Genomic DNA, 11,290 nt, shown 5'->3' on the forward strand with positions numbered 1-11,290 from the left:
CCCCCAAAAAGTGTAATAATGTGGCTCAATCCGTCTGTGTTCAGGTGGAAATGAGCTGGAAGAGCTTTAATAAAGGTGATGTGTTCCTGCTGGATCTGGGGAGCCTGATCATTCAGTGGAATGGACCCAAGAGTAACCGAATGGAGAGGTTAAGGGTAAACCATTAGAATTGATTTCCTGTGCAAAAAAAGCCCAATTTAAAGTAAAGAATCACATTCTTGATGCTGAAGATCTATATTAAAACATCTGCACAGTAAGTTTACTGATGGCTTTTAATAGGGAATGAACCTAGCGAAGGACATTCGTGACCGAGAGAGAGGTGGTCGAGCACAAGTGACTGTAGTGGAAGGAGATGATGAGAAATCCTCTGAGGAAGCCATGAAAATGATGAAGCAGGCATTGGGGGACAGAAAAGAGATCAGAGATGCCATCCCAGATGAGATTGTTGATGAGAAACTGAAGACTGCCATTAAACTCTTTCAGTGAGTTAAACTTGAAACTGTTTTAAATCACAACTGCATCTTGCTGCATTATTGTATTGAAAAATAAGCACTGCAACTAAAACAATCTTGTGTGAAAAGTATTTCAGATGCTGACGGTAACCTTGTAGTTCAGGAGGTGGCAGTGAAACCTCTCACACAAGACCTACTGAAAACTGAGGTATGATTAACCCTGATCCCTCACCCAAAGCAATTCTGTATAAAGGCCAAGTTGATAGCAAGGTGAAAGTGCACAGGTGCATTTCATTGATCACAGCTGGGAGGGACATATGTGTAAATTGGGTCTGCATCAGCATAACGTGCAAGCCTACAAACTGTAGTAGATGTCTGTTAAGATAAGACAGAACTATCAGGAACACAGTCATTTTCACTACTCAGTTTGACCTGGTCAAGCGGTTGTGATGCAAATATGACCGACTACCATTCAAAATGTCAAAGTCACCAGGAAATGCTCCTGGCAAACCATTTTGCTTCTGTAATCTGACATACCCTCAAGACAAAAGGGATGTTCAATGAGAAATGCATTGCGAGACTTGATTTTATTTATCAGGAATCGATTAGATAGTGAAACATGAGAGTTGAAGCCAAGGATGGAGTAGTTGGAGGAAATGGGCTAAAAAGAAAGAGGAACTTGTGACATCAACTGAAAAAAGAGAGTTGTTTCAGATGCTGAGCAAGTTCTTACATTATTATGTTTTGATACAAGGTTATGAAGACAAACCTTTAAAAAAAAAAAAAAAAGAAATAGTATGCACCAATGAATTGTGCACAATATGCATTTAAAAAGTAAATAGAATCAAATCTGATTTCATGTCGACTTGAAATGGAGAAGCAGGACCAGTAAAGAAACAAGCAAGATGTATGCATGATGAACAGCTATTCAAATGCAAATTGAGTGTATAATTCTCATTTTGGTACACAAAAGACAATGGCTCTCAAAAGAAAAAAAAGATACTGCTAAGTAGCTGCAGTATAAATGTATTGAAATCTGATTCCTGTGGCAGGACTGCTATCTGCTAGATCAAGGCGGAATAAAGATCTTTGTCTGGAAGGGCAAAAAGGCATCAAAAACTGAAAGGGCAGAGTCTCTGAAGAAAGCAGAGGTGAGTCCAGACAATTTACATACACCAATGAAGCACTAACCAAACTATTTTTTACAATGTGCCTCATACAAATGTGCATATGCACGTATTTGTATGAATGCTGTCATGCAGAAATCATGATTTATCATCAACTAATTGATTCCTTAAAGTGTCCTTAAAATTCAAGTCTTTAAGCCAATTTAGAGATAAATAATTATCTGACATATTCTGGATTTTTTTTTAAAAAATTAGCTTGAGAACCATTTCTGCGCACTTAAGAACACTTCTACACAATCGTTAGTGAATAAGGCCCAATATTTTTAATCTCAGCATAGTATATTGCACCAAAAGTTAATGCAATCACATCTCACAAACACTTCATCATCTCATGTAACGTTCTATTGTTCTAGGCCTACATAAAGGCAAAAGGATATCCTTCATCCACCTATGTAGAGACCGTGAGTGAAGGAGCAGAATCATCAGTGTTCAAGCAACTCTTCCAGAAGTGGACAGACAAGGGACAGACAGTTGGAATGGGCACCACACACAGTCCAGGGAAAATAGGTGAGCATGGTGTACTAGAGTGAAGACCCACACTAAAAACACTACTGACGTAGCTGAAGCACTGGCAAAAACAGAAGTCCAGGAGATAAAAGAAAAAGGTTCAGGAGATTGTGATAATAGAGAAAAATAAATGTGTTATTTTTTGTAATAATTAAAAATGACATAAAAAAATAGGCAGTTCTGCAATGCAGTGTTTGGGGAGTTACTTTAAAGCTTGTAGTTCGTCCAGCTAGAGTTTAAGTTAAAATACAGTCAAGTTCATCCTTCGAAATAGTAGTTAGCTACACTACAATTTGCTAACGAAAAGTAGCTAACCATATCTATACAGTGCCGCTTGAAAGTTTGTGAACCCCTTGCAGAATCTGTGAAAATGTGAAAAATTTTGACAAAATAAGAGATCATACAAAATTAAAAAATACCTGGATGATCTACGACTGTTTTTTTGTTTTGTGATGGTTGTTCATGAGTCCCTTGTTTGGTCTGAGCAGTTAAACTGAGCTCTGTTCTTCAGAAAAATCCTCCAGGTCCTGCGGATTCTTCAGTTTTCCAGCATCTTTTGCAAATTTGTACCCTTTCCAGCAGTTACTGTATAATTTTGAGATCCGTCTTTTCACACTGAGGACAACTGAGGGACTCAAACACAACTATTAAAAAAGGTTCAAACATTCACTGAGGCTCCAGAAGGAAACACAATGAATTAAGAGCCGGGGGGTGAAAACTTTTTGAATTCGAAGATTAAGGAAAAATTTACTTAATTTGTCTTCTGAGAAACATGAAAGTATCTTCTGTTGCTCCCGAAGAGCAGTACTAAATGAAAAAAACTGATATTTAAACAAAATAAGAAAAATTTGGACTTTTTCATCCTGTTCAAAAGTTTTCACCCCCCGGCTCTTAATGCATTGTATTTCCTTCTGGAGCATCAGTGAATGTTTAAACCTTTTTTAATAGTTGTGTTTGAGTCCCTCAGTTGTCCTCAGTGTGAAAAGATGGACCTCAAAATCATACAGTCACTGCTGGAAAGGGTTCAAATATGCAAAAGATGCTGGAATATCAAAGAATCCATAGGGCCTGGAGGATTTTTTCTGAAGAACAGAGCTCAGTTTAACTGTTCAGAACAAACAAGCGACTCATGAACAACCATCACACAACAAAAAAACAGTCGTGGATCATCCAGGTAACCACACACAGTATTAAGAATCAATGGTTCACAAACTTTTGAACGGGGTTGTTTTAATAAATTCAGCTATTTTTTTGTCTTGTGAATTATATGTAAACATCTTTTATGCAAAATATCTTAATCAGGACAGTACTAAATAAAAAATAACATGCATTGTATGATCTCTCTTATTTTGTTAAAATTTTTCACATTTTCACAGATTCTGAAAGGGGTTCGCAAACTTTCAAGCGGCACTGTATATCTGTGTTCTGCTTTGCTACTTTTAGTTGTCATCCTTTCAAGACCGCATCTATTTAAGAATAAGGCAGCATTCATACAGGATGCGTTATTATGTTTAAAAAAAATAGCTGTGGTGAGACGCTGATAAAAAAAAAAAAAAACACATTCTTCTGCCCTGCGGAAGAAGGCCAACCATTAAAAAATATCAAAGACAAAACCGAAGAATGCATCCTGTATAAACACCCCCTTACAGACCTATCTTATTCTACATGACTGACTCTATTCATTTTTTTTATTAATTGCTTTCTGTAGCCAAGGTTGAGCAAGTCAAGTTTGACGCCACCTCTATGCATGCCAGACCTGACTTGGCTGCACAGCAGAAAATGGTGGATGATGGGTCAGGCGAAGCCGAGGTCAGTGAAATGACCTTTCATTGCCTTTCATTCATCTTAGTGAAACTGAACTCATTACATGAATGTGTTCATCCCTCAGGTATGGAGGATAGAGGACAATGAGCTCGTCCCTGTGGAAAGGAAGTGGCTTGGTCACTTCTATGGTGGGGACTGTTACCTTATTCTCTACAAATATGAAGTCAGCAGCAAAATACACTACATTCTGTACATGTGGCAAGTAGGTTTATCTTCCTCCCTCATTTACTCACTCCCTGTACACTACCTTTCAAAAAGTTTGGGGTCGGTAAGATTTTTTAATGTTAACCAAGGTTACATTTATTTAATCAAAAAACAGTAATATTGTGAAATATTATTACAACAATTTTAAATAACTATTTTCTATTTGAACATTTTAAAATGTCATTTATTCCTGTGATGGCAAAGCTGAATTTTCAGCATCATTACTCCGGTCAGTGTCACATGATCCTTCAAAAATCATTCAAATATGTTGACTTGGTGCCCAATAAGCATTTCTTAATATTATCAATGTTGAAAACAGTTGTGCAGCTTAATACTTTTGTGGAAAGACTTTTCAATTAACAGAAAGTTCAAATGAATAGCATTTATTTGAAATTTAAATCTTTTGTAACATTATAAATGTCTTCACTGTCACTTTTGATCAGCTCGATGTTCCTTCCAGAATAAAAGTATTAATTTATTAACTGATCCAAACCTTTTAATGGTAGTGTACCTCTTGATCACAATAGGGTTGTGAAAAATTCTGAACTATAGAACTGGCTCCCTTTTAATGTATCTACATCTATAGCTTTTTAAACTTTTTTTCAAATTTTGTTCAGCCAACATTAAAAGTTTGGCTCTACAAGCTTAGCTTTTATAGTTAAAATTTACAGTTATATGAATTTCAATTCAATTTTAATTCTACTTTCTTACATTCACATTTGAATTGGAATTCAGCAGCTTAAAGCCAATTCACACCGCACAGACAGACACCAACAAACACCGACAAATTCGTTCGTTGGGATTTGTCGGATCAGTGTGTTACCCCCCGTCAGCGTTTGCTGGCGTCGATCGGGGTTTGTTTTCACCCAACTAAACATGTTTAATCGGCGTTTGTCGGGTCTTGGAATGTCTGAGCATTGTGCTATGATTTTCCAACAAATGCCAACAAACTCTGACGTACTCTCATGTAAACATTCTTTATTGATATGAAAATCACATACCGTAGAAATCATATACTGTCGTAATCGTGTGTTTATTAGCTTCATGTTTCATACGTAGAAACATTTCTCTGGGAAGTGAAAACACACACAGCGCAGAAATCCGCCAATGGTCATCGGATCGCATAAATCAGTGGATAATGAATAGAAATTATGATTCTGTCTAATCTTGTGTAAATATATCAATATTTCTCCAAGTATGCACACTTTTGGACTAAAAGCCCTAACGGACGCTGTTCAGTGCAGCTGTGTGAACACAAATAAACCAAAGCAGACATGACTGAATATGCGTTTTAAAATATCATAAGTTAGTTACCAACTGATTATTTTGCACTCCTGACATAAATTAAGAAATTACTGTCACTGTAACCAAATTTTATCATAAACAGTGAACAATTATCGAAGCTGGAGTATTTAATCTTTCTAATGAAACAGTTCGTCCAGATCACCTGCAGTTCTCTGCATAAATTCAAGTAAGCTACATGCCCTTTCTTTCTCGTCACAGCAACCACAGCTTCACCCACAACCTCATTCTTTCTGTATGCCCTCTTTTCATGTGAGAAAATGACATGTAAAGACATTCTGCTTGTCTGTGTCTGTTGGCATAGCGTGAACATGACAGTTATTTTTTATAAAATTCTAAATCCAACGGCCAACTTGATTGTTTGTGTTTGTTGGCGTCTGTCTGTGTGGTGTGAATTGTCCTTTACAACTGAATTAAAATTCAGGAATTTAACTGGAATTTAAAAAAGGTATTCTCAGTTCAGTTCTGAATGCTGAACAACCCTGGATCTCAAGGAAACCAGCATTTGATGACAGCACAACCAATGCTATTGTCCCAAAATCCTAAACTAGAAACTCTGTTGATGAAATTTTAGGGTCGCCATGCAAGCACAGCGGAGCTGACAGCCTCTGCATATCAGGCTGTGATTCTGGACCAGAAGTACAATGGAGAACCGGTGCAGGTCCGCGTTCCCATGGGAAAGGAGCCCATGCACCTGATGGCCATTTTCAAGGGCAAAATGGTTGTTTATGAGGTGGGTCTGTCAGCCTGTTCTGCTCTATAACAAAACAACAGTTTTCCGTAGCAACAACGGAAACCCAAAACCCAAACACACTTCCTGTTTTAATAATGATTCTGTTTCTGTTCATAAAAACACTATCAGAAAAAAAAAAAATAGCAAAAAATAAGAAGTGCAACAGCTTGCCACCTTAAAGGTTCAACTTTGTCCCATATCAAATCAGGGTGCATATTTGGACCTAAGGGGGTCATATTATTTCCTTAAGATAATAAATGTGCACCCTTTAAGGGTAGATTTGATGCAAATGTGTACTTCTTTTTTCTGAGAGTGTAAGAATGTGTGTGAGTAGTTAAAGGTGACGTAATTTTTGCTGTGCAAATACCTTCACCTATCCAAGTTTAATTTGCAAAGAAAATTAAAGTAAGCTAATCACAGCCTGACAAGCATAAAATGTGTGGCGCCTTTAAAACAATTGAGGTGGGATGGTCAAAGGTAAATATGGGGCAAGAGTCTTTTGGAAACAATTGGCGCTGCTAGAAGTGAAACTTGTCCTTAATCCTCGCGGTGCATGCCAAATCATTGTTGTGACTGGTTGTGATTGAATATCAGGAAGGAAGTTCCAGAGAAGGCTCCTCCCATTCTCAGCCATCAGCAAGATTGTTTCACGTCCATGGAACGAATGAGTTCAACACGCGTGCCATTGAGGTGCCTCCACGCTCATCTTCTCTGAACTCCAATGATGTGTTTGTGCTCAGCACAGATAAGTGCTGCTACTTGTGGTATGGCAAGGTTGGTAGAGTTTAATACTGAAAACATCTGGCATATTTCAAAAGATGTTTCTGCAAAAGAGTATAGGAGAGCACCAGTATGTCTTACCTCTTACCTGTCTGTCCTAAATACTTGATTTAAATATTACAATGCAGGGCTGCAGTGGAGACGAGAGAGAGGTGGCCAAAACACTGGCTGACATCATCTCCAAAAGGGAGAAAAATGTTATTGCAGAGGGTCAGGAACCAGCTGACTTCTGGGTAAACCTTGGTGGAAAATCCCAATATGCCAGCAGCAAAAGGTACAGTAACATTTGCACATTGGGCACTGTAAATGCACAAATTGATATGGCTCTGTCCCAAAACCTATTGAGCTGATTTGCTGTCTACATAGGGCACCTACATTCTAAGGCTGCATCCTAACTGAAATGGAACCCTTATAAATGGCCAATCTAAAATGCTGTACATACTGTAGTAGAGAATGCATAATAAAGAGTGCAACAGTTGGGTTTTCAATACAAAAATTCCATTTTTTTCTCCATAGGGAAATTGATTTTTAACGTTAACTTATAAACCTTTAAAGACATACCTGTTGTGAGCTCTGAGATTGTTAATCAATGGTATAAGCTTTTGTTGAAGCCAACAGTATTTCAGCTTATTTTTTAAAGAATCATGTTTAACAGTGAAATTCCTGGTGGAAAAACTACATTACCCGTGATGCTTTAAAAAAAAAAAAACACCAATTAGAGTGTCGAGCAAGAAAATCAGGCCAAAAGAGCTCAGCAAAGGAACGTAAACTCCCATGAAGCACTACGAAGTAAATGACGTAATTGGTCAGCCTTGATACACTCTCAAAATACTTACTATATTCAGTATATATATTTCTCCATCGTTTTAAATTCGGTTATGTCCTTCACAATGCTCCATGAGACTGTAGTTCTTTCCCATATTAAAACCGTTAATTACTCAGTCTTTGTCTTTTTTGCTTCAAATAAAAGTTTGCAATTTTGTGTAATGGTTAGTGTGGTTCATGGCTTAAAATGCTTTAACAAAGACTTTTTAAAAATGAAAAGTGAATGGAAAAAACACTTCCGGAACCAATGCCAGAGAAAAAGTTGGCGGGCATTGCTGCACTCAATAGCGTTCTTCATGTGAAGAACAAAGGAGACTGGACATTTGATTTCAGTTGGGTTTTGGTCTTGCTTTCTTTGCAAAGGATATATGTGATTCTACGTAGACAGTTTGCAAGTTTTGGGACACAGCCTATAAGTTTCTCCTATTCTCAGACTTCAGGATGAGAACAGCAGTGTTACGCCCCGGTTGTTTGAGTGCTCCAACCAGACTGGTCGCTTTATAGCGACAGAGATTACAAACTTTAACCAGGATGACCTGGATGAGGATGACGTAATGTTGCTGGACATCTGGGATCAGGTGAATGTCAGGGTGGATGTCTCTCTTCACAATTGTTCATATCTTTTCCAGACCACTAAAAATCACAGCACAATTATGTTCCGTCAGGTGTACCTGTGGATCGGCAAAGGTGCCAATGACAAGGAGAAGCATGACGCAGTGGTTACAGCACAGGAATATCTGAAGTCCCATCCTGCAGGGCGTGACCTGGATACACCTATCCTAGTGGTGAAGCAAGGGTTTGAGCCGCCCACCTTTACAGGCTGGTTCCACGCCTGGGACCCACAAAAGTGGAGTGTAAGTAGCTGACATGATATATCTTTTGGCATGACAACATATTTCACAAGTGTATGGTACAGGGGATTAATGTTTTTTATTCTCTTTTAGGGTGGGAAATCCTATGACCAGCTTAAATCAGAGCTGGGAGATGCAACTGATCTCATTAAAATTACTGTGGTAGGTTTGTTAGCAACGTCAAGGTCATGGGTTCAGTTACCTACAGGGAACTGATAAAATGTACAGTATAACTTGAATGCTCTTTAAGTTGCTTAGGTCAAAAATCGCCTGCCAAATCCATAAATGTGACATGTGAAAATGTCTTGACATCTTGTGCACAGGATCTGACCCAACCAACCTCAAACCAAACCAACTCAAGTAGCTCAGGTAGCTCAACTCAAGGGGCTGTGATATCCCGTTCTGTCACGCAAACCTTCCCTCCAGAGAAGCTGGTGAACGTTCAGACGGAAGACCTGCCGGATGGAGTCGATCCCACAAGAAAAGAGGTAAACTCTTGATCTACAGATGTCTTTTTTCACACACCATAGCAAATATAAAATACACACTGCCAAAACGCAATAAATTGTCCCCAAAACAATAAAATGTTACTGTTAACACGTACATGAGGGAATAAGAACATTTTATGCCAAACTAAATTAGTAAATAAACACCATAAATGTGAAAATCTGTGAAGAGTATGTCAAATATGTAGAATATGAGTATGTCATATTGCACCTAAATTAAAAAAAAAAATATATATATATATATATATATTGTAAGTTTTTGTGTGAATTATAACACATACCTCTATCATCTATGCAGGACTATCTCTCAAACGACGACTTCCTCCTGATCATGGGGATTTCTCGGGTGGATTTCTATGCTATGCCATCCTGGAAGCAGCTGAACATAAAGAAAGAAAAGGGCCTGTTTTAGGATGGGCACAAATACAATCCTGTGCTACAAAACAGACTTCATTTTATGCTAAACTGTATGAATGTTAGTAGTGATGCCATGCAAAAACACTACAGTCAGGATCATTTCTTTTTAGAGTTTATAGATTTACATGTTTACAGTATATAATTACTTTATTTAAATATATTTTTTGGCACATGCAAATTGATTTATTTGAAATTGCTGTATTTGAAGTTAATGTTATAAAGCAGATGTAATTACCTTAGAGTATAATTTTACAACAGAAAATATAGGCGATATGGGAAAATGAAGTTTGCAGGTCCTTTTTACACAGCGAGTATTGAAGCTGCTTGGTGAACTTCAATTTTAATCTTTCCTTAATGCATCTCAATGGGATACCTTCAAGCACTGACTAAAAGCTGCTTTTTAGTGGCTTAAGCACTACAATAAAATTTAATATATTTGAACTAAAATAAAGATTTTTATATGAGGTTAATCATGTATAGTGAGTGTTAAGTACTGGAGACTGTCTACTGTCTAATGTAATTTCCAATGGTATTAATCATTTACTGTATACAAGAGGCACACCACCTGTCTAATGGAAAAGTCAATAAACAGAAAAAGACCTCATTGTAATGGAAAATCTTTTGTTGCCTCTTTGCTAATGCAAATATTATACATTAACCCATGCACAAATTCAATAAGGTATTGCAAAACCCTTTTTGTGGCCCTGGGCAAAGCATTTGCATCTTAATCTCACAAAACAGCAAACTTGTAAGTACAGTTCTCATGTAAATAGCATAGAGATCAAAGCCTGAAAATGGTAGTCAAATTATGGCAGCCTACTACTCAGCCTATTACTCAGGAAAGCTATCAGATATCCTAGCTTGTAAGAGAAAAGCCCAGTCTAGGCTAGTTTGCTGGTATCCAAAAACCTCTCTAAAACCAGTAAATGACCAGCAAACGATCTAGGCTGGTTTAAGTTATGGGATTGTAGTTGTCAAGAGTTTTAAAGAGTTTAATAAGGGACGTACTGTAACTTAAAAAGCCTTTGAAAAACATAGGCAGAAAATGGTAGAATTACCTCAGACACCTCGTAGTACAGCAGACCAATGATTAAATATATGAATAAATATTTCTATTATGATTTATAAATAAGTATATTCGCGAGGCAGTGCAAACAGAGAGGCAAATACCAACCTTGAGATGGTTGCAATAGCTGCAGTAAACTGCAGATGGCGTTTGTGAGGTAGATACAGATTGACCTATGCATTTTCCCTGTCTTGTGATTGTTTGGATTATTTTCCGATCATTTCTCGTTTTGTTGGTTTATCTGTTAGGAGATGGATTCGTTGTTTGGTGATTTGTTTAAGTATTATAGGTCATTTCACAAATAGTTGATCGTGAAGATTGGGCGAGGCCACTTTTACCTCAGGAAGCACAAGTGAAAAATAGTTTACTAGCGCCATCTTCTGTATTTTATCCAGAAAAACATCTCGTTACAAATGAGCTATTAGGCTAACATGATGTCTCTTATAGGGCTTACGTTTGGAGTTTTCCATTGAAAAGCAATACCATTCACGGCAGGTTTACATATGTGACAAAGCGAAAACATATAGGCCTATTTAAAGGTGTAGGCTACTACTCAGTAATTGTTCCCTCAATCATACAAGCTTAGCAGCACTAAATAAATTAATACAGCGATCTGTCTGTATATTGGGATAATTG

At 37.5% G+C, this 11,290-nt stretch overlaps 1 protein-coding gene and 1 long non-coding RNA gene across 3 annotated transcripts in view; one reads left to right on the forward strand and one right to left on the reverse strand.

Moving 5' to 3' along the window:
• The window catches only part of LOC127518568 (uncharacterized), a 22,049-nt gene extending 12,460 nt beyond the window's left edge, over window positions 1-9,589 (reverse strand). Inside the window, exon 1 of the long non-coding RNA XR_007931594.1 lies at window positions 9,453-9,589. This is a non-coding gene — a long non-coding RNA (uncharacterized LOC127518568). The remainder of the gene's footprint in view (window positions 1-9,452) is intronic.
• The window catches only part of vil1 (villin 1), a 20,635-nt gene extending 10,430 nt beyond the window's left edge, over window positions 1-10,205 (forward strand). For both annotated transcript variants that reach the window (XM_051905410.1, XM_051905409.1), the window contains 15 exons: window positions 45-155; window positions 280-482; window positions 582-660; window positions 1,505-1,603; window positions 1,993-2,146; window positions 3,855-3,955; window positions 4,035-4,172; window positions 6,051-6,209; window positions 6,804-6,983; window positions 7,118-7,263; window positions 8,248-8,392; window positions 8,480-8,668; window positions 8,759-8,827; window positions 8,989-9,153; window positions 9,470-10,205. In XM_051905410.1, the coding sequence (XP_051761370.1) occupies window positions 45-155; window positions 280-482; window positions 582-660; window positions 1,505-1,603; window positions 1,993-2,146; window positions 3,855-3,955; window positions 4,035-4,172; window positions 6,051-6,209; window positions 6,804-6,983; window positions 7,118-7,263; window positions 8,248-8,392; window positions 8,480-8,668; window positions 8,759-8,827; window positions 8,989-9,153; window positions 9,470-9,583 (2,052 nt within the window). In that variant the 3' untranslated portion in view covers window positions 9,584-10,205. The remainder of the gene's footprint in view (window positions 1-44; window positions 156-279; window positions 483-581; window positions 661-1,504; window positions 1,604-1,992; window positions 2,147-3,854; window positions 3,956-4,034; window positions 4,173-6,050; window positions 6,210-6,803; window positions 6,984-7,117; window positions 7,264-8,247; window positions 8,393-8,479; window positions 8,669-8,758; window positions 8,828-8,988; window positions 9,154-9,469) is intronic.
• Window positions 10,206-11,290: the final 1,085 nt, after the last annotated feature.

The sequence above is a fragment of the Ctenopharyngodon idella genome, chromosome 9 (assembly GCF_019924925.1).
Source record: "Ctenopharyngodon idella isolate HZGC_01 chromosome 9, HZGC01, whole genome shotgun sequence".
In the NCBI taxonomy this organism is placed as follows: Eukaryota; Metazoa; Chordata; class Actinopteri; order Cypriniformes; family Xenocyprididae; genus Ctenopharyngodon; species Ctenopharyngodon idella.